Here is a 22,952-nt window from a genome sequence, read left to right as displayed (position 1 = left end):
ACACAGTGCTCTCTGCTGACATCATGAACATAGTGCTCTCTGCTGACATCTCTGTTCATAGCAGCATATGTTGGCTATGGGGATTTTCTCCTACTCTGGACAGTTCCTAAAATGGACAGAGATGTCAGCAGAGAGCTCTGTGTTCCAAAAAGAAAATAATTTCCTCTGTAGTATTCAGCAGCTAATAAGTACTGAAAGGATTAAGATTTTTTTAATAGAAGTAATTTACATATCTGTTTAACTTTCCGGCACCAGTTGATTTAAAAAAATAAAAAAATAAAATAAAGTTTTCCACCGGAGTATCCCTTTAACAGACCATGCACATGAATGATACATAGAAATTCTGTGTGATCAGAATGAACGTGTTATAAAAACAATGTACAGAGACTGATAGGACAATAGGGCAATGTACATTCTGCTTGTTCTTCAATAATTTACCTACACACAACAGAGGCAGCTAGTATATGGACATACCCAGTATTCAGGTATCAATGTGTAGTAATGTCATCATTACAGCATAAGGCACTGTTTCCCAACCAGGGTGCCTCAAGATGTTGCAAAACTACAACTTCCAGCATGCCTGGACAGCCTTCGGCTGTCCAGGCATACTGGGAGTTGTAGTTTTGCAACATCTGGAGGCACCCAGAATGGGAAACACTGGCATAAGGCAATAAGAAACCTATAGACAGGATACCCAATGACTGGTTTACCCAACAACCTGGCTGCCACCACTGTGTGTAGGTGACGAGCAGAAATTCAGGCAGTCATAAATAAGAAAACGTCATGGATCTGTTACAGATAGATACGTCTTCGGTAGCAGCTTACAAAATAAAAAAAACAGTGTTTAAAACAACCAAGAGTGAATTCTGCTACATCTTTTGTGACAAGCTAAGAATGATTCCTATCCTGACCCATTCACAGAATGACTCTCCACCTGCGACAATGTCTGCAAAGTCTCATCAGCGCACAAAAGGCAGAACAAGAGGCAATGGACTCAGTAGAAATGCTTCCGGCTTCTTTCCTGCCACTTGTTGTATACAATGAGAAGTATAACACTCGCGAAGACCACTCCGACCAACGAGAAAAAGATGATAAGAAAGAGAGCTAATCCACTCATGGATTCAGCCGGATCATCCACTAGAAGAACAAACACAGTATTTGGTTATGAAACCTCCGTAAATACCACAGAAGAGAACAGAAGAACTGGACACCTACCTCCCGGCAGCTTCATGTTGTCTACACTTGGAATGAAAACTTCCTTGTCCAACTTCTCCTCTCCGGGCGTGCGCTCCACACTGATCTGGTACACTTTCAGAGAGATGATGTCATGGTTGTCTGCAGAGATTTGTGATTAAGATATCAAAATCAATGGCTACCACTTACCACAATGATTACCATGTGTATAACCCCATAACTGCCCCTCTCCACCATTTACTTAAAGGGGTACTCCGGTGAAAAACAATTTTTTTTTAATCAAATGGTGCCAGAAAGTTAAACTAATTTGTAAATTATTTCTATTTAAAAATCTTAATTCTTTCAGAACTTAACTTCCTGTGGAGCATACAGCAGCTGATCTTTTCTTTTTAAGGGTACGTTCCCACCTGGCATATTTGCTGCTTATTTGTTAGAGATCGACCGATATTGATTTTTTAGGGCCGATACCGATAATCAGTGAACTTTGAGGCCGATAACTTATTCCGATATTCTGGTATAAGTTATCGGCTATTTCCCCCGCGACCCCGCAGAAGCCGCTGCAGATCAATGATTTAAAGCGAGCGCTTTAAATCAATGAACTACAGCAGCTTTTTTCGGGGCCAGAGACCGCCGCCACCACCCACTTCTCTCCCTCTACCTCTACCTTTCCTGGGGTCTGCCCTAGTCCAACCACTGCCACTGCTCCCCCCCTGCCTATCCTCTGGCCAGAGACCGCCGCCACCCGCTTCTCTCTCCCTGCCAATCCTGAGTCCAACCACCACAGCTGCCCCATTGCCTCCCCCATTCCAGGTTTTACAATTACCTGTTCCCGGGGTCCACGCTACTTCTGGCTCCGGCGGTGTCCCGAGCTGTCACTGTGCGCACTGACGGTGACATCGCGTTAAGGACGTCACTCGTCATTGCGCAGCGCACAGCAATAGCGCAGGACGCCGCAGGAGTCAGAAGTAGCACGGACCAGGGGAGCAGGTAATTATAAAACCGGGAATGGGGGCAATGGGGAAGCGGCAGCGGCGATCTCTGGCTGGGGGAGCGGGGCATTATCGGCATATCGGCAAGGTAATTGCCGATACCAATAATGTCCAAAATCGTGAATAATCGGCCAAACCGATAATCGGTCGAGCCCTAGTATTTGCTGCTGCGTATTTTATTTTCCCATTGAAGTCAATGGGTAGGAAAATACGCAGCAGAAGATACGCCAAGTGGGAATGCACCCTAAATGTATTTTCTGTCTGACCAAAGTGCTCTCTGCTGACACCTGTCTGTCTGTCTCAGGAACTGTCAAGAGCAGGAGCAAATCCCCATAGCAAACCTTCCTGCTTATAAAAGTTCCTTAGACAGACAGAGGTGTCAGCAGAGAGCACTGTGGTCAGACAGAAAAGAAATTTAAAAAGAAAAGAACTTCCTGTGGAGCATACAGCAGTTGATAAGTTCTGGAAGGGTTAAGTTTTTTAAATAGAAGTAATTTACAAATCTGTTTTACTTTCTGGCACCAGTTGATTTAACCCCTTAAGGACGCAGGACGTAAATGTACCTCCTGGTGCGGTGGTACTTAACGCACCAGGACGTACATTTACGTCCTAAGCATAACCGCGGGCATCGGAGCGATGCCCGTGTCATGCGCGGCTGATCCCGGCTGCTGATCGCAGCCAGGGACCCGCCGGCAATGGCCGACGCCCGCGATCTCGCGGGCGTCCGCCATTAACCCCTCAGGTGCCGGGATCAATACAGATCCCGGCATCTGCGGCAGTGCGCGATTTCAATGAATGATCGGATCGCCCGCAGCGCTGCTGCGGGGATCCGATCATTCATAACGCCGCACGGAGGTCCCCTCTCCTTCCTCCGTCCGGCTCCCGGCGTCTCCTGCTCTGGTCTGTGATCGAGCAGACCAGAGCAGAAGATGACCGATAATACTGATCTGTTCTATGTCCTATACATAGAACAGATCAGTATTAGCAATCATGGTATTGCTATGAATAGTCCCCTATGGGGACTATTCAAGTGTAAAAAAAAAAAGTGAAAAATCCCCTCTCCCAATAAAAAAGTAAAACGTCCGTTTTTTCCTATTTTACCCCCAAAAAGCGTAAAAATTTTTTTTTATAGACATATTTGGTATCGCCGCGTGCGTTAATGTCCGAACTATTAAAATAAAATGTTAATGATCCCGTACGGTTAACGGCGTGAACGAAAAAAAAAAAAAAAAAAGTCCAAAATTCCTACTTTTTTAATACATTTTATTAAAAAAAAAAAAATTATAAAAAATGTATTAAAAGTTTTTTATATGTAAATGTGGTATAAAAAATAAAGTACAGATCATGGCGCAAAAAATGAGCCCCCATACTGCTGCTTATACGGAAAAATAAAAAAGTTAGAGGTCATCAAAATAAAGGGATTATAAACGTACTAATTTGGTTAAAAAGTTTGTGATTTTTTTTAAGCGCAACAATAATATAAAAGTATGTAATAATGGGTATCATTTTAATCGTATTGACCCTCAGAATAAAGAACACACGTCATTTTTACCATAAATTGTACGGCGTGAAAACGAAACCTTCCAAAATTAGCAAAATTGCATTTTTCGTTTTAATTTCCCCACAAAAATAGTGTTTTTTGGTTGCGCCATACATTTTATGATATAATGAGTTATGTCATTACAAAGGACAACTGGTCGCGCAAAAAACAAGCCCTCATACTAGTCTGTGGATGAAAATATAAAAGAGTTATGATTTTTAGAAGGCGAGGAGGAAAAAATGAAAACGTAAAAATTTTATTGTCTGAGTCCTTAAGGCTAAAATGGGCTGAGTCCTTAAGGGGTTAAGGACTGAGCCCTTTTTTGCAATTCTGACCACTGTCACTTTATGCATTAAAAACTCTGGAATGCTTTTACCGATTATTGTGATTCAGAGATAGTTTTTTGTGACATATTCTACTTTAACATAGTGGTAAATTTTCGTCGTTACTTGCATCCTTTCTTGGTGAAAACCCCCAAAATTTCATGAAAATTTAGCATTTTGCTAACTTTGAAACTTTCTGCTTGTAAGGAAAATGGATATTGCAAATACATTATATATTGATTCACATATACATTATGCTACTTTATGTTGGCATCAGAAAGTTGACATGTTTTTACTTTTTTGAAGATATCAGAGGGCTTCAAAGTTCAGCATCAATTTTCAAAATTTTCACGGAAATTTTTAAATCTGAATTTTTCAGGGAATTTCTGTGAGAAATACCCCATAAATAACCCCATTATAGAAACTACACCCCTCAAAGTATTCAAAAGGACATTCAGAAAGTTTGTTAACCCTTTAGGTGTTTAACAAGAATATCAGAAAAAGTGGAGGAGAAAAATCAAAATCTGCATTTTTTTACACTAACATGTTCTTGTAGCCTCTTTTTTTCCTTTTTAAAAATGGGATTAGGTGAAAAAGCCCCCCAAAATTTGTAGCCCAATTTCTCTTGTGTATAGAAATACATCATAGATTGACAAAGTGTTCTGCGGGCTCACAACATGGCTCAAGAGGGAAAGAGCAACTGTGGGATTATTGAAAACAAATTTAGCTGTCATGGTTTTTGGTGGCCATGTTGCATTTAGGAAGCCCCCAGGGTGCCAGAACAGCAACATAACCCCCACATGGCATACTATTGTGGAAACTATACCCCTCAAAGAACGTAACAAGGCGTATAGTGAGCCTTAACACCTCAAAGGTGTTTGACGACTTTGCATTGAAGTTGGACGTGAAAATGGAAAATTTTTATTTTTAACACTAAAATGATGGGGTTACCCCAAATTCTTCTTTTTCACAAGGGGTAAAAGGAGAAAATGAACCACAAAATTTGAAGCACAATTTTTCCCGATTAAGAAAACGCCCCACATGTGGACGTTAACTGCTCTGCTGGCGCACTACAATGCTCAGAACAGAAGGAGCGCTATTGCAATTTTGGAGAGGGGATTTTGATGAAATTGAAGTCGGTGGGTCATGTGCATTTACGAACCTCCCATGGAGCCTTGTGACACCATTTTGGAAACTAGACCCCTCCAAGAACTTAACAAGGGTTACAGTGAGTACTTACACCTCACAGGTTTTTTGAACAGTGGGCCGTGAAAAGTGAAAAATTTGATTTTTAATACTGAATTGCTGGTATTAACCAAACTTTTTTTAGGTTCTGACATAAAATCTAAATAAATAAATCCCCGGAAAGTGACCACAATTGTGAAACTACAACTCTCAAGGAAGGTAACAAGGGCACAGTGAGTACTTATACCTCACAGGTTTTTTGAACAGTGGGCCGTAAATTGAAAATGTTGTTGTTTTTTTTTTTACACTAAAATGCTGGGGTTACCCAATTTGGGGTAATTGGAGAAATTGGGTTACAAATTTTGGAAGGCTTTTTTCCTGACTATGGAAACACATCCACATATAGGGTAACGCGCTGGGCGGGCGCACAACAAGGCTCAGAAGTCATAAAGGTCAGTTTGTATTTGTGGCCTATAGCATATCAGTAGCTGACGGTTACATACATTCAGAGGAAAATACAAAAATGAAAAACCCACATGTGACACCATTACAGAAAGTACCCACCCTGAGTAATGAGTATAGGGGTAAAGAGGACATTTTGAAAGCACAAGTGTTTCCTAAATTTAATTTTCCAGGAATAGATGAAGGGTAGCTTTTGAAAATTGCAATTTTCAACCTATACTCTGCTTCATCTTTCTGGGAACAACTAACATGTGACTCCGAATTGTCGCCTGGAAATACGACAGAGCTCAACAAGAATTCTTCACATTTGAGGCAGATGTTTGTTACGGACCTAACAGTTACATACATTCAGAGGAAAATACAAGAAAGGAACACCCACATGTGAGCCTATTACAAACAGTACACCCCCTAGGGAAGGTGTATAGAGTGAAGTGGAGATTTGGAACAGACGGGTGTTCCCTTCATTTATTTTCCAGGAATGGATGAAGAGTACTATGGGGGGGAAGAAAATTGCAATTTTAATACTGATATGCCAATTCCCAGAATGATGACCCAGAGTATAGCCGAAAGTAAAAAAGTATGCCCGCCCCAAACCCTATGCTCTGAATCATCACTCTGGGAATGTGATGTGTGTGGCCGTCCCTAACCTGTTCAGGTGGGGAGAAAGCGCTGCGCATTTGAGACTACTGCAAACCCCCAATGCTGTTGACCTTGTGTCCCATGATCCATTAATTTTGGGGGGGGGGGGGGGGGGGGGGGGGGGGGAGTTTTCAGGGGTATTAGGAAAGAGGTTCTGTTTTTTTATTTTTTTCGGTGACTGGTACATTTGACTACAATGTACCAGTCACGAGTACATTCTCTTCCAAATGACTTCAGCAGGCATCCTGGTCTGGTCCCCGACTGGCTAGTGGCGGGGACCGGAATTCCCATAGGCGCACCCATATGCCTTCAGTCCTTAAGGACTTTAAAACGGGGGCATATGGATACGCTCGCTGTTTTTCACCAGAGTACCCCTTTAAAGGGGAGTTATCCAGACTTTTCTCTGATCAGCCATAATATTAGATCAGAGGGTGTTCGACTCCCAGCACCCTCCACAACCAGCTTTTTGAAGGACCTGTGGTGCTCGTGTGAATGCCTGTGCAAGGAAGTGCAGCATTGCCCCATTTACTGGACAAAGCTGTCATACTAATAGCAGTGATGTAAAGTCAAGCACAAGAAAAAAAAATAGAGGCGCTGCAATAGTCACACTTGTAGGGGGACACAACCGAATATTGATCAATGTTTATAGTCTGGACAATTTATCCTACCTGAAAGATCTCCAGTGGCTGCTGAAGCTCCAAAGTAGTATCCACGGGGCAAGCGTACACCAGGTACATCCAGACAGTCCCTCCATTCCTGCTTTCCATCAATGTCAAGCATGATCTGTAATAGATGTAAATTGACAGGTGAGAGTTTAGCAAGAACTAAACATTAGATGAGCTGCTTTCCTTGAGGGTAAGCCAAATCTTTAAGAAGTTGAGCTAGTCTATATGCAGAATATCCATTAATTATTCCTGGTGGAACTAGGGTCCTGGATTACGGCTGGGATAACAGTACATAGCCAACACTGATATGAACAAAGACAATGAAAACTGCTTATACTGGATGAGGTAGGGATAGAGGACATATAAGTAATAAAGCATACTCTTACCGTGAGCCTGCGCTTTACATAGCGTATGACAAGGAAAGTATCATGGTTGAGATTTCTAACCATAGCTGTGCATCCCCCAAGCTCAGTAGGACGACCATCACGGCTGTGATCATATGTCAAAGATCCATTGCTCACCATTGCTGACACATATGGATATATACGCTGATTAAAGAGATGGAGAATAGGAAGATGAGATTTACAAAACCTTTAAAGAATACTACCCATCCATACTGATAGCGATCACCCAACTCCCGAATACATACAGAGGTGACAAACATACGGAGCACAGTTATTACCATTACATACAGAGGAGACGACTAATACTGAGCACAAAAAAGGATAAGTTGGCCAGCACATACTGATACCAAACTACTGCATAGATTCGGCATACAGGTGCACGCTGCGAGGCTAAATATACATAAACAGGAGGATACAGCAGCATAATAGCAGTGTTGGCTCCTGCACCTTATATGGTGCTGGATGTCTCAGATCTGTATCTTTGTGCTAGCAGTGTTCTGCTGTATTCTCCTGTTTATGTATATTCAGCCTAGCAGTGTGCACCTGTATGCCGGGTCCATGCAGTAGTTTGGTATCAGTGTGTGCTGGCCAACTTATCCTTGTTTGTGTTTTACATATGGGGGAGTGGCTACCTCCATGTTGGCTCCTGCACCCCACCCATCTTATAAGGTGCTGGATGTTCCAGACCTTACCAAGCCTGGTAACTGATTGCACAGAGGCACATTTACAGTCTAGGGTCCGTCCCAATGAGGTCACCTTATCGCGGTGGGATGGTCCAAACTATTTGGCCAAATGGTGAGCAAAGTACCTACATTTTTTCATTTTTTGCATTGTAGCAATATAGCATTTCATGTTTTATATGTATCTTTGTGCTAGCAGTGTGCATGGCAGAATCACATTTACAATATCGGCACTTTCGAGAAGGGGGCATGTTATACTGGGTGGACTCTCTCTACCTTAATCATTTGAATCTTATACTGAGCATAGTCATTAACATGACATATAAAGGAGGAGAAGACTAATACTCAGCAGAGTCATTCGCCTTAACATGTATACTAATCCTTATAGCAGGGGAAGTAGATCACAATTCTTTGGCCCTGGATGCTTTAGATCAGTGGTCTTCAACCTGCAGACCTCCAGATGTTGCAAAACTACAACTCCCAGCATGCCCGGACAGCCAACGACTGTCCGGGCATGCTGGGAGTTGTAGTTTTGCAACATCTGGAGGTCCGCAGGTTGAAGACTTCTGCTTTACATAGTCTGGGGTAAAGTATTACCCAGTCCAGCCTATTATTTAAAAAAAAAATTTTTTTGCTTAAACTAAATTGCCTTTTATTTCCCCCCTCCTCAAAAACATCCTCCAATCCTTCTTGTATACTAGATTTGGCTGCTTCTTGTGCTTTATTTTACAGTAACAATGAAGAACATATGGTTCTTATAGCTGATGAATACTTGACAACGTGTTTAGTTTAGGAGGCAGAGCTCATTCTAGATACGAAGCTCAAGAAGCCGAGGCTCTAAGACTGAAATTAATCCATGCAGAAGAGAAACAGAAGGGAAATGACTGCCTAAGACGGATTATTGCCCGCAGAACTCATTTACCAACTATATACTGTATATGCAAGATTCACTGCAAACTGTGCAGCTGATCAGCCAGAGGGCCAGGAGTCATTACTATCCACTGCACATATCTGCTTGGTGGTCAAGATCTAGTGCCAACCCGTGACAAAATGCTGTGTTAAAAGGGGTACTCCGGTGGAAACTTTTTTTTTTTTTTTTTTTTTTTAAATCAACTGATGCCTGAAAGCTAAACAGAATTGTAAATTAAAAAAATACTTAATCCTTCCAGTACTAATCAGCTGCTGTATACTACAGAGGAAAATCTTTTCTTTTTTTATTTCTTTTCTCTTAGGACCAAAAATGCTCTCTGCTGACACCTCTGTTCATGTCAGGAACTGTCCAGAGCAGAAGCAAATCCCCATAGCAAACCTCTCCTGCTCCGGACAGTTCCTGACATGGACAGAGGTGTCAGCAGAGAGCACTGTGGTTGTGACAGAGAAGAAATCCAAAAAGAAAATAACTTTCTCTGTAGTGTGCAGAGATAATGTGAAGTCACGTATGTATCACAAGAAAAACAATACAACAGATGACTAAGATATTAATATAGCAAGCACTGCATCCAGCTAGACAAAAATGGCAAATGCAATAATAGAGGCCCTTAATATACCTGATTCCCTGCGGAGTACCTTTTCTTCAGAGACGGCAATCCAGAAGCAGAGAAGAAAGCAGAAGCAACAATACAAACATTGCATCTTAGTAACAAAAATAGAAGAACAGAGACAGTACAGGCTGGACATGCCAGGAGGGGGGCAAAGGTTGGTTATTGTTCACCCACCAGTACTGGAGGAAGGTTCTATTCTGCTGGGTGGTTTATATACTCATGTTACATTATCACACTTAGGGGGAGATTTATCAAAACCTGTGCCGAGGAAAAGTTGCCCATAGTCACCAATCAGATCGCTTCTTTCATTTTTAACAAGGCCTCAGCAAAATGAAAGAAGCGATCTGATTGGTTGTTATGGGCAAGTGAGCAACTCCTTTTTTTTGTTAAATCTCCCCCTCATCTGCTGTATGTTTTTGCTGCATATTTTGTGCAGCTGATTTTGCAACCTACTGAAGTTAAAGGGGTTACTCTGGCACTAAGATATCTTATCCCAAAGAATAGGGGATAAGATGTCTGATCGTGGGGGTCCAGCCGCTGGGGACCCCCACAATCTAGCATGCAGCACCCACCTGTAAGGACTGTAGGAAGCGCTAAAGACTCCAAGTCTAATGCCTCCCGACCATGGGGACGGAGTATCATGTCCCCAGCGGCGGGACTCCCGCAATTAGACATCTTATCCCCTATCCTTTGGGATAAGATATCTTAGTGCCCAAGTACTCCGCTGCCCTAGCATTCGGAACACCCACTGTAATGTCACACCACGTGATGCCTCCTCACATAGACTTGCATTAAGGGGGGGGGGGGGGCGCGTGATGTCACAAAGGGAGTAGCCGTGGGGATAAGATGTCTAGGGGGTGGCGGAGTACCCCTTTAATGGGTAGCAAAATCAGCTGCACAAAATATGCAGCAAAAATACTAAACAGATCCTGTCCTTGTGAACATACCCTATTATACAATTGCAAGAAGACAGATGTTATAACTGCTCTATACTACATGGTATTTTATTAAACAGAGTTGTAAGTTTTTACTATAACGCTGTTGTGTTGGAAAGGATAAATAAACTGGATGTTGCCCCTCCCTTAGTGTGCCTTACCACAGACCCTACCCAGTCAATGCTTACAGAGCAAGTGTGGGCACACAACCTATATTCTATGTAGGAATCAAAAGGAAAAAGACCCAGTATTTTTTTTTCTTTTGATGATCGGCGCCCTTATGGTTGTTTAATGGGGTCACAGTGCAGTAGACTGTTTTATTCATGTGCCTATCCATAGCACAACTGAACAATGTTAGTAGACACCTGTGGCTAGATGGTTGGGTCACAATTGTTACAGACTACTACACAAGGGAGCAAACCCTTTTTTCTTTTGTCTCCTCTACTTATAGTCAAGGGGAATAGATCCAATCAGTTGCCATTTTATTTACACATTTCTCAGAGGAATAACAGATTGGTACAACACGGAGTTGTGAGAAGAGATGCCTTTTCTACAGCAGACTTAAAGGGTTACTCCACTCCCCAGCATCCGGAACCTTGAGTACCGAATGCTGTGTGCAGGCTTCCATATTCAAGCCCGCCCCCTCGTTACATCACGGCCTGCCCCCTCAATGAAAGTCTATGGGAAGGGGGCGCAACGGCCGTCACGCCCCTTCCCATAGACTTGCATTGAGGGGGCGGGATGTGACGCCACATGACGGGGCGTGATGTCACGAGGGGGCGGGTGTGAACACGGAAGCTCGTACACAGCGTTCGGAACTCAATGTTCCAGACGCTGGGGAGCGAAGTAACCCTTTAACATTAAAAGTGCTTAAAAGCTCTCTTTAAAGGGGATTTTACCAAGATTGAATCTAAAGGGGTACTCCACTGGCCAGCATTCGGAACATTGAGTTCCAAACGCTGTGCGCGCTGCGGGGGTCGGCCACGCACCCTTGTGCCATCAAGACCCTCAATGCAAGTCTATTGGAGGGGGCGTGGAGGCCGTCAATCCCCGTTCCATAGACTTGCATTAAGGGGGAATAGCGTGATGTCACAAGGGGGCGTGGCTAACCCCTGCAGCGCGCACACAGCGTTTGGAACCAAATGTTCCGAACACTGGCCAGTGGAGCACCCCTTTAAACATGGATTGAGCGGCAACTGAGCAATAAGCTGCCTTTGGCAGTCCCTTAGGGAGTGAATGGAAAGCCATTAGTAGGTGAGAATTTGAATCCTGGGATAACCCTTTACCATAAATTAATGAATATCCTACCAAGTAACCTCAGAAAAACCCATTTGAAATAGAGATGGTCACATGACATGATGTCCATGTGTACAAATGTTAGTTGTCAACATTACCTTAACAGCAATAAGATCAAGAGGAAACAAGATAGGAGAGGGGGGGGGGGGTTCATTAGTGCAGATTTTTTGTGTTGCGCAAAATGTCTCCCCTCATAATTGTGTGTAATTTATAGAAAGCCAGTGGAGAGAGCAAAAAAAAAAAGGGTGAAAAGCTTACACACATTCCTAAGCCAGCTGGTTGCTGGAGCACATTTGCACTAAAATAATTTTTGCTCAACTGATAAATTAAGCCCAACAACCAGCGCATCTGCTAACCTCGCCCCTGCAAGAGCACAAGAAAAAGGGCAAAACCAGCAGAGAACATGAAAATAGTGCAAAGGTAGATGTTAATTTCAATCAATGCACAAAATAAAAACACACCATGTATGCAATAAAGCAGTTGATAAATCCTGCGCTGTTTACCGATAACCCAACATTACAGTAAAGCTCAGGTATTTTAGAGTAACACTTACTTCATGCTGCTTCTCCTCATTCGGGTAGGTGTCCACAAATACTCCAAGACCTACAAAATTATCTTTACTTCCAAACACAGAACCTGGAATATCCGATCAGTGAAATCAAGTTAACAACAAATCACATAAAGAAACACAACTAAAAACAAAATAAGAGAGAAACCACTTGTGACCTGCTTGCATTCGATCCTTGGTGAACCAGAGGGCAAAGCCATCACCGTTTAGATTTTTCTTGCCCTGTCCATGGACTTTGAAATGAACCTGTAGCTCCCAATCCCGTAGGTAGCAGGGCTGGAAAGAGAAATTATGGTCTGTTATTTATTAAAGAGGATCTTCTACAGATCCCGAGTTACAGCCTGTATTAAAGTCTTTAGTTACATTCACTATTCTCCAGTCTTCAGGGATGAAATCTCCAAGTATTATTACAACTGTAGATTCACAACATTCTATTACTTTATGCTGAATAGAAGAGCATAGTCACCTTCACCATGTTACCCAGAAGCATCTTTTCTTTAACACGGGAGGCTATGTTCACATGGCGGAATGTCAGAAAAAAAAAGTCTGCATGCACATTCTGGTGCAGCAGATTCCCATTGATTTTAATGGGATTCTATTGAACTGTGCACACAATGGAATTTTCGCAGCATATGTTTCTGCAGTGTAAATCCTGATTCTGGTATCCGCAGAAACAATAGACACATCTATTCTTTCTGCAGAATCTGCTCAAAAAAAGCATTACAGTCTATGGGAACAGCGCATATCGAGCAGTCCTAGTGCCGACATGTTCTGTCGCCACCCGCTGTCTGTGGATGGACATTCCACTGTATGTACATAGCATACGGGGGACAAATACCATACGCCGGCTAAACCTGCAGATTTTGGCAGGACCAGTTGATCATCTGATTCGATTTGATGTGTTTTGGGGCCTTTCGAGACTCGCTCGATGGTAGTAGTTAGGACAGAGAAGGATCAGACAGTATAAAGGGGTTATCCAGGAAAAAACTTTTTTCATATATCAACTGGCTCCAGAAAGTTAAACAGATTTGTAAATTACTTCTATTAAAAAAATCTTAATCCTTTCAGTACATATGAGCTGCTGAAGTTGAATTGTTATTTTCTGTCTAAGTGCTCTCTGATGACACGTGTCGGGAACTGTCCAGAGTAGAAGCAAAGCTCCATAGCAAACCTCTTCTACTCTGTGCAGTTCCCGAGACAAGCAGAGATGTCAGCAGAGAGCACTGTTGCCAGACAGAAAACAACAACTCAACTTCAGCAGCTGATAATTATTGGCAGGATTAAGATTTTTTAATTTACACATCTGTTTAACTTTCTATAGCCATTTGATATAAAAAAAAATTAATAAAATAAAAAAGTTTTCCTGGAATACCCCTTTAAATCCACCATTCAGAAGAGGCTTACCCTCTTGCCCTTTTTCTCCACATTGAAAACACATGCATGTGTTAATGGGGCAAATGGGAGACAGCGATCTTAGGCTAGATTAATAATTTTCTGTTGCAATATACACTCTGGGATTTAACCCTTTACACCAGGTACAATTACTACAGGATAATCAAACCAAGAACGGCCCAGAAACAGTGAAGCAGAAGCTGTCTCTACTTACCATACGATTCCACACAGCTCCTTGTTTGCTTTGTAAGTCTGGGGTCAGGCGGACATATTGAGGAGTAACCAGCACATTGCCACTCAAGTCCCATAGTGATGAAGGTGAAGAGCCCACCCCTGAAAAAAAATATATATTTTGTTAGCACTTTTCAGCTGTTTATTTCCCTTTAACATCCAATACATTTTTTCTGGCTCCAAAAGATGAAGTTTCACAATTTAATAATTTCTTTACCATTTTTGGACATTTTATTCTGTACTCAGATCTGATTTTTACCCAGAGCCCCAAGTCACCTATAAACTCATCATTGTGGTGTCAATCGGCCTTGTTCATGGGCTACAGATACTTACAGCTCAGCCCTATTTAACCCCTTCACTAGAGATGAGTGAACTTACAGTAAATTCGATTCGTCACAAACTTCTTGGCTCGGCAGTTGCTGACTTTTCCTGCATAAATTAGTTCAGCTTTCCGGTGCTCCGGTGGGCTGGAAAAGGTGGATACAGTCCTAGGAAAGAGTCTCCTAGGACTGTATCCACCTTTTCCAGCCCACGGGAGCACCTGAAAGCTGAACTAATTTATGCAGGAAAAGTCATCAACTGCCGAGCCGAGAAGTTTGTGACGAATCAAATTTACTGTAAGTTCGCTCATCTCTAATCAGAAACATAACAATTTAATAGTTCGGACATTACGCACACGGCTATACCAAATATGTGTATTTTTTTGTTTGTACAGTGTTTTATTTACTTAAAACATTTTTTAATACACATTTTTTGCAACCTCTTAAAAGGAGAACATTCGCATTACAAACACAACTGCAATGTCATGATGAATTCAGCAATGTCCGCGCGATGAAAATACTTTATAGTGAGCTGGAAACCTTGTGCTCTCTAAAGTAAAACTGCCCCTGGTACCCCCCTAGGGCAGTGTTTCCCAACCAGGGTGCCTTCAGCTGTTGCACAACTACAACTCCCAGCATGCCCGGACAGCCATTGGCTGTCCGGGCATGCTGGGAGATGTAGTTTTGCAACAGCTGGAGACACCCTGGTTGGGAAACACTGCCCTAACATTTTAAAATAGGGAAAACAAAGTAAAAAGGGCTTGACAAATGTAATCCAGCTGGAAATTATTTGCAGCCATTTTGCAAAAGTGACAACATTTAAAAATAATCTGTCATCGAGAAATTGCATATGCAACTGCTTATAGAGCTTTGAATGCACTCAGGGTAAGGCTATAATCACATGTGGAAAATTTGCTAAACGTCTGCCTTAAACAAGAGCTAATAGACAGCAACGCCTGGAACATGCTGGCGCAAGGACACCTCGCAAATGCATCGTCTCCAGAGATGGCAATGGACTCCGCCAAAGTTGACATTTCCGAAACAACTACTGTAAAAATTTCGCAGTGCGTGTGGTCCATCAGAATCCCATCGAAAACAATGGGACTCTGCTGCAATGGAATTTTCAAGCGGAATTATTTCAAGAGTGGAAAAAAAGCTTTTCACCAGTGGTGAACAACTTATCCGCTATCTTAAGGATAGGGGATAAGTTGCAGATCGCGGGGGGTCCGACCGCTGGGGCCCCCTGCGATCTCCTGTACGGAGCCCAGACAGCCCGCGGGAAGGGGGCGTGTCGACCTCCGCACGAAGCGGCGGCCGACACGCCCCCTCAATACAACTCTATGGCAGAGCCGAAGCGCTGCCTTCGGCAATCTCCGGCTCTGCCATAGCGATGTATTGAGGGGGCGTGTCGGCCGCAGCTTCGTGCGGGGGTCAACACCCGCTATCTGGCCAGAGAGCCGGGGCCCCAGCGGTCGGACCCCCCGCAATCTCAAACTTATCCCCTATCCTTAGGATAGGGGATACGTTTTTCACCACTGGACGACCCCTTTAAAGATGCAACAACTCTCCCCACTTGCTTTGTCTTCCCTCTGACAACCCATTACCCAAACTTTTCACTGACATCTGCCATTGGGGGACATACTGGACATGCTTATACACATTACATGTTGGTCTCTGCTGCTGGAATCATCAACTTCAGCCAACATTAACAAATGTATAGCCACTTTTATAGGGTTCCACTTAATTACGATCCTTTTTTTTTTTTTTTACAGTACAATGGCAGTTTGTTATGTTTTGGGTAAAAATTTACCTCCGGTGTGACAGATCCTCTTACATCATTTTGACAAATGAGAATTTCAGGTATTTAAAGGAAACCTGTCAACACTTCCATGCGGTCAGTCATTGAGGTGGTCCCCGATGACTTCAGCCTACCCTCCGGCCCTGATTGATAGATCTTCCCTATATCCTAACAGGGACAGATCAATGAAGGCTGGTGGGGTGGGGAGAAGCCAATGGGACCCCTCAATGACTTGTGACTCAGGCAGCATGAAAGTAATTGCAGGTTCCCTTTAACCTATACATTATATCCAACAAAAAGTGGCTGGGTGTGTGGGTCAGTCCTTAGGACTAGTCTGTGCTCCCTGATAAGATTTGTACAGCTCAGCATTAGTTTGTGCCCCTGGCATCATTGGTATTGCAGAGCATTAGCTGGTGCCCCTTTGATAAATGAGGTACTCCACAATGATAGTGTGTACCCCCGACATCCTCTGCACTGATCGGTAATAGTGTGTACCCCCGACATCCTCTGCACTGATCGGTAATAGTGTGTACCCCCGACATCCTCTGCACTGATCGGTAATAGTGTGTACCCCCGACATCCTCTGCACTGATCGGTAATAGTGTGTACCCCCGACATCCTCTGCACTGATCGGTAATAGTGTGTACCCCCGACATCCTCTGCACTGATCGGTAATAGTGTGTACCCCCGACATCCTCTGCACTGATCGGTAATAGTGTGTACCCCCGACATCCTCTGCACTGATCGGTAATAGTGTGTACCCCCGACATCCTCTGCACTGATCGGTAATAGTGTGTACCCCCGACATCCTCTGCACTGATCGGTAATAGTGTGTACCCCCGACATCCTCTGCACTGATCGGTAATAGTGTGTACCCCCGACATCCTCTGCACTGATCGGTAATAGTGTGTACCCCCGACATCCTCTGCACTGATCGGTAATAGTGTGTACCCCCGACATCCTCTGCACTGATCGGTAATAGTGTGTACCCCCGACATCCTCTGCACTGATCGGTAATAGTGTGTACCCCCGACATCCTCTGCACTGATCGGTAATAGTGTGTACCCCCGACATCCTCTGCACTGATCGGTAATAGTGTGTACCCCCGACATCCTCTGCACTGATCGGTAATAGTGTGTACCCCCGACATCCTCTGCACTGATCGGTAATAGTGTGTACCCCCGACATCCTCTGCACTGATCGGTAATAGTGTGTACCCCCGACATCCTCTGCACTGATCGGTAATAGTGTGTACCCCCGACATCCTCTGCACTGATCGGTAATAGTGTGTACCCCCGACATCCTCTGCACTGATCGGTAATAGTGTGTACCCCCGACATCCTCTGCACTGATCGGTAATAGTGTGTACCCCCGACATCCTCTGCACTGATCGGTAATAGTGTGTACCCCGACATCCTCTGCTCGGTAAGTGTGTACCCCCGACATCCTCTGCTCGGTAATAGTGTGTACCCCCGACATCCTCTGCACTGATCGGTAATAGTGTGTACCCCCGACATCCTCTGCACTGATCGGTAATAGTGTGTACCCCCGACATCCTCTGCACTGATCGGTAAGTGTGTACCCCCGACATCCTCTGCTCGGTAAGTGTGTACCCCCGACATCCTCTGCTCGGTAATAGTGTGTACCCCCGACATCCTCTGCTCGGTAATAGTGTGTACCCCCGACATCCTCTGCTCGGTAATAGTGTGTACCCCCGACATCCTCTGCTCGGTAATAGTGTGTACCCCCGACATCCTCTGCTCGGTAATAGTGTGTACCCCCGACATCCTCTGCTCGGTAATAGTGTGTACCCCCGACATCCTCTGCTCGGTAATAGTGTGTACCCCCGACATCCTCTGCTCGGTTATAGTGTGTACCCCCGACATCCTCTGCTCGGTAATAGTGTGTACCCCAGACATCCTCTGCTCGGTAATAGTGTGTACCCCCGACATCCTCTGCTCGGTAATAGTGTGTACCCCCGACATCCTCTGCTCGGTAATAGTGTGTACCCCCGACATCCTCTGCTCGGTAATAGTGTGTACCCCCGACATCCTCTGCTCGGTAATAGTGTGTACCCCCGACATCCTCTGCTCGGTAATAGTGTGTACCCCCGACATCCTCTGCTCGGTAATAGTGTGTACCCCCGACATCCTCTGCTCGGTAATAGTGTGTACCCCCGACATCCTCTGCTCGGTAATAGTGTGTACCCCCGACATCCTCTGCTCGGTAATAGTGTGTACCCCCGACATCCTCTGCTCGGTAATAGTGTGTACCCCCGACATCCTCTGCTCGGTAATAGTGTGTACCCCCGACATCCTCTGCTCGGTAATAGTGTGTACCCCCGACATCCTCTGCTCGGTAATAGTGTGTACCCCCGACATCCTCTGCTCGGTAATAGTGTGTACCCCCGACATCCTCTGCTCGGTAATAGTGTGTACCCCCGACATCCTCTGCTCGGTAATAGTGTGTACCCCCGACATCCTCTGCTCGGTAATAGTGTGTACCCCCGACATCCTCTGCTCGGTAATAGTGTGTACCCCCGACATCCTCTGCTCGGTAAGTGTGTACCCCCGACATCCTCTGCTCGGTAATAGTGTGTACCCCCGACATCCTCTGCTCGGTAATAGTGTGTACCCCCGACATCCTCTGCTCGGTAATAGTGTGTACCCCCGACATCCTCTGCTCGGTAATAGTGTGTACCCCCGACATCCTCTGCTCGGTAATAGTGTGTACCCCCGACATCCTCTGCTCGGTAATAGTGTGTACCCCCGACATCCTCTGCTCGGTAATAGTGTGTACCCCCGACATCCTCTGCTCAGTAATAGTGTGTACCCCCGACATCCTCTGCTCAGTAATAGTGTGTACCCCCGACATCCTCTGCTCAGTAATAGTGTGTACCCCCGACATCCTCTGCTCAGTAATAGTGTGTACCCCCGACATCCTCTGCTCAGTAATAGTGTGTACCCCCGACATCCTCTGCTCAGTAATAGTGTGTACCCCCGACATCCTCTGCTCAGTAATAGTGTGTACCCCCGACATCCTCTGCTCGGTAATAGTGTGTACCCCCGACATCCTCTGCTCGGTAATAGTGTGTACCCCTGACATCCTCTGCTCGGTAATAGTGTGTACCCCTGACATCCTCTGATAAGTAAGTGTGTACCCCCGATATCCTCTGCTCAGTAATAGTGTGTACCCCCGATATCCTCTGCTCAGTAATAGTGTGTACCCCTGATATCCTCTGATCAGTAATAGTGTGTACCCCTGACATCCTCTGCTCAGTAATAGTGTGTACCCCCGATATCCTCTGCTCAGTAAGTGTGTACCCCCGACATCCTCTGCTCAGTGATAGTGTGTAACCCTGACATCCTCTGATCAGTAATAGTGTGTACCCCTGACATCCTCTGCTCAGTAATAGTGTGTACCCCCGACATCCTCTGCTCAGTAATAGTGTGTACCCCTGACATCCTCTGCTCAGTAATAGTGTGTACCCCTGACATCCTCTGATCAGTAAGTGTGTACCCCCGACATCCTCTGCTCAGTAATAGTGTGTACCCCTGACATCCTCTGCTCAGTAATAGTGTGTACCCCTGACATCCTCTGCTCAGTAATAGTGTGTACCCCTGACATCCTCTGATCAGTAATAGTGTGTACCCCCGACATCCTCTGCTCAGTAATAGTGTGTACCCCTGACATCCTCTGCTCAGTAATAGTGTGTACCCCTGACATCCTCTGCTCAGTAATAGTGTGTACCCCTGACATCCTCTGCTCAGTAATAGTGTGTACCCCTGACATCCTCTGCTCAGTAATAGTGTGTACCCCCGACATCCTCTGCTCAGTAATAGTGTGTACCCCCGACATCCTCTGCTCAGTAAGTGTGTACCCCTGACATCCTCTGCTCAGTAATAGTGTGTACCCCTGATATCCTCTGCTCAGTAATAGTGTGTACTTCTGACATCCCTTCAGTAAACCACATGACTGCTCACAACCCTTCCAGTCACATGTCCTCTCCCCTTCCTCACCAGCCGCACTTCCGCCCTTTCCCAATGATCGCCCTTATTGTTCCCTATGCCCTCTCTGTTCTGGTCGCCGTCCCCCGTGTTTCACTGTACAACTTACCCTGATAGGGCTTACTCAGTGAGTGCTCCCTCTTCAGATAGTCGTCCGTCTGGTCGGCAGTCACAACATACAACCACACGGCCAACAACGGGATGACAGCAGTCCACGAGACCCCCGACCGGCCACAAATCCCGACACTCCGTAAGCCCATTGACGCCATCTTACTACTCTCCGCTCTGACACTAAGCCAACCAATCAGAGCACAGGATGAATGGACGCCGACCAGACACTTCCACAACACTGCGCGTTGCCATTGGAAATCCGCTGGCCCAATGGGAGTAGAGATGGGCGGTGCATAGTAAATGCTGCGATATGATTGGTGGGTTGACTGTAACCCTGGTTGCCAGGGTTACATGTTGTAGCGCTATATGCTGTCAGACGGTCTCTTGGGGGTTAATAGAGAGCGCTCTGCTCCTGTGTGTATAGGACATTATGGGCAGACAGTGCTCTGCACTTATACTAAATCCTATGTTACCCTATAGCAGTGTTTTCCAAACAATGGGTCTCCAGCTGTTGCAAAACTACAACTCCCAGCATGCCCGGACAGCCGTAGGCTGTCTGGGCGTGCTGGGAGTTGTAGTTTTGCAACAGCTGGAGACACACTGTTTGGAAAACACGACGCTATAGACGTCATTATTTCTCTGGCAATACATTAACCCAATACTGCCCAACCTATGGCTCTTTGCAAAACTACCACCTCCAGCATGATGGGAGTTGTAGTCTTGCCACAGCTTGGGGAACACTGTCTTAACCCTGGAACAGACGATGTGAACAATTTTATTTCCTCTGCAGTTTTTATTATTTTTCAACATAAACTATATTATAAAAAATTTAATTGAGTTGTTATGGTCTTAAAAACACCAAATAAGTGTCTATTATTGTGTGTCATTACATTACTGTGATGTCTATATTTAATAAAGTTTACTTATTGTAAAAAAAAAAAGCGTGCGTTCTTTATAGATTTATTTTTTAACCATACTCTTTTAATTTACTGTTTTGTTTTTTGTCTTTTCTTCCATAGGAGGATTTTATTTTTGAACTGGTATATATCTATAATAGTGCACAGGATGTCAGGGGCGCGCACACTATCACAAATTCATATTTATTATTATTGTTTAACAATTGTGCAGCCCTTAGCACTATAGTATTGTGTCAGTATGTTTTTTTTGTTTGTTTGTTTTTTTTTGTTTCTAAATTCCCGCTCTAAATATCTGTTCTGAGGTGCCATTTTACCAGATCCCAGCAAATGTTATATGCACCCTCCGTGCTGGAGATTTTCTATGGTCTCCTTTGTAACTGTACCGAGCCTGAGACGCAGAACATTACAATGTAATGGCTATGGAACTCCTGCTAGGTACCATATTACAGAAGACCAGAGCAAGGCTCCTGCATGGAAAAAAAACTTGGGATTTGCGCTTGTTGGGTGCGTTCACAGTTCACACATACAGGATCTGCTGCCCCAGCAGTCGGACCCCCCAGGATCTGAAACTTATCCCTATCCTTATTCCCTATCCCGGCAGTCAGCGGCCAGGGGGCGTGTTCGACCACCGCATGACGCAGTAGTCGACAGGCGCTCTCAATGCATCTCTATGGGAAAGCCGGAGCGCTGTATTCGTCAGTCTCCTCCTAGAAATGTATTGAGGGGGAGTGTCGGCCGCCGTGTCATGCGGTGGTCGAAACATGCTATTTCGGCAAAGAGCCGATCGCCCCATACGGGAGATCGCCCGGGTCCAACCGCTGGGGGCCCCCACGATCTCCCATATGGGGCCATCGGCTCCATATGGGGGGTAAGTTTTCTTATCTCTGAGTACTCCTTTAAATCAAAACAAATAAATAAGTGAACACAGCTTCAAATCTGCAGCAGTTCCTGTAAGTGTAAATACAGCCTTAGGGCCCATGCACACTACGGAATTTCTTCTTTAGTATTTCGCTTGAAAATTCTGGTGCTGCAGAGTCCCATTGCTGTCAATGAGATTCTGCTGTACAATGCACCCTGAGGAATTTCAGCAACAGAGCTGAAATTAATCCGCCAAAAGAATAAACATGCTTATTCTTTAGGCAGAATTCTAAGCAGAATATATTAACGGCTATGGGGTCGGGCAATGTCCGCGTAGTGTGCATAGACCCTAAGGGTACATTCCCACATAGTGGATCTGCTGCAGATTTCATTGTAAACTAAATGATTGAAAATAGCTTCAAATCTGTGTGCATAGTGTGGTGGTCTGTAACCAAGACAATGAGCTGTCAACAAGGGAGGAAAGGAGCGGAAATATCAGAAGTATTAGGCACATTTGCTCAAGGATTGAATTTGCAAAAATATTTGTCCTACAAGTTTCAACGAGTATCAAAAAACGTATCCCCTATCCGTAGAATAAGACATGTACACAAGGGAAATTTTCGTTTTCCTTATATATTTTTTCGTTGGGGTACATTTTTCAGTTCGGTATTTTTTTTGGGTTTGATTTTTCGGATACATTCGGTATTCGGAGTGTCTATGCATTTTTCATTTAACTTAGTTTCGTTTCGTCACATTGTTTTTCTTTTTTGCCCTTTTGCCTGGGTACCACGAAGAAAAAAAAAGATGATGTAAGATGCTTTGATAACGTAATTCTTTTTTATTTAGAAACAGGGGACCATTATCGGGAGTGGGTACAGGAAAAGAAGGGAGCCGCAG

The 22,952-nt window shown here is 44.5% G+C and overlaps 1 protein-coding gene across 2 annotated transcripts; it reads right to left on the bottom strand.

The window, feature by feature from the left end:
• Positions 1–221: 221 nt before the first annotated feature.
• On the bottom strand, positions 222–20,598 carry LMAN2L (lectin, mannose binding 2 like). 2 transcript variants are annotated; one of them, XM_056571345.1, is made up of 9 exons: positions 20,279–20,598; positions 14,028–14,146; positions 12,580–12,697; positions 12,407–12,489; positions 9,629–9,652; positions 7,384–7,545; positions 7,001–7,115; positions 1,216–1,335; positions 222–1,137 (listed from the first exon to the last, which is right to left on the bottom strand). In XM_056571345.1, exons 1-9 carry the CDS (start codon positions 20,436–20,438, stop codon positions 995–997), a joined length of 1,044 nt encoding a protein of 347 aa, XP_056427320.1. In that variant the 5' UTR covers positions 20,439–20,598; the 3' UTR covers positions 222–994. The 2 variants fall into 2 exon arrangements, with proteins under 2 accessions (XP_056427320.1, XP_056427321.1); XM_056571346.1 differs by lacking the exon at positions 9,629–9,652 and having other exon boundaries at positions 20,279–20,593.
• Positions 20,599–22,952: the final 2,354 nt, after the last annotated feature.

This window comes from Hyla sarda, chromosome 4, assembly GCF_029499605.1.
Source record: "Hyla sarda isolate aHylSar1 chromosome 4, aHylSar1.hap1, whole genome shotgun sequence".
NCBI lineage: Eukaryota > Metazoa > Chordata > Amphibia > Anura > Hylidae > Hyla > Hyla sarda.
Note: the sequence above shows the minus strand (reverse complement) of the source record. Positions and strands in the feature narration are given on the sequence as shown.

Bases quoted from the DNA above. Each gene is read 5' to 3' on its own strand.
- LMAN2L (XM_056571345.1), bottom strand. From the start codon at position 20,438: ATGGCGTCAATGGGCTTACGGAGTGTCGGGATTTGTGGCCGGTCGGGG. The intron at 12,698-14,027 runs GTAAGTAGAGAC...TTCTCTTTCCAG, and splicing joins GAGCTGTGTGGAATCGTATG to CCCTGCTACCTACGGGATTG. The intron at 9,653-12,406 runs GTAAGTGTTACT...CCGTCTCTGAAG, and splicing joins ATGAGGAGAAGCAGCATGAA to AAAAGGTACTCCGCAGGGAA.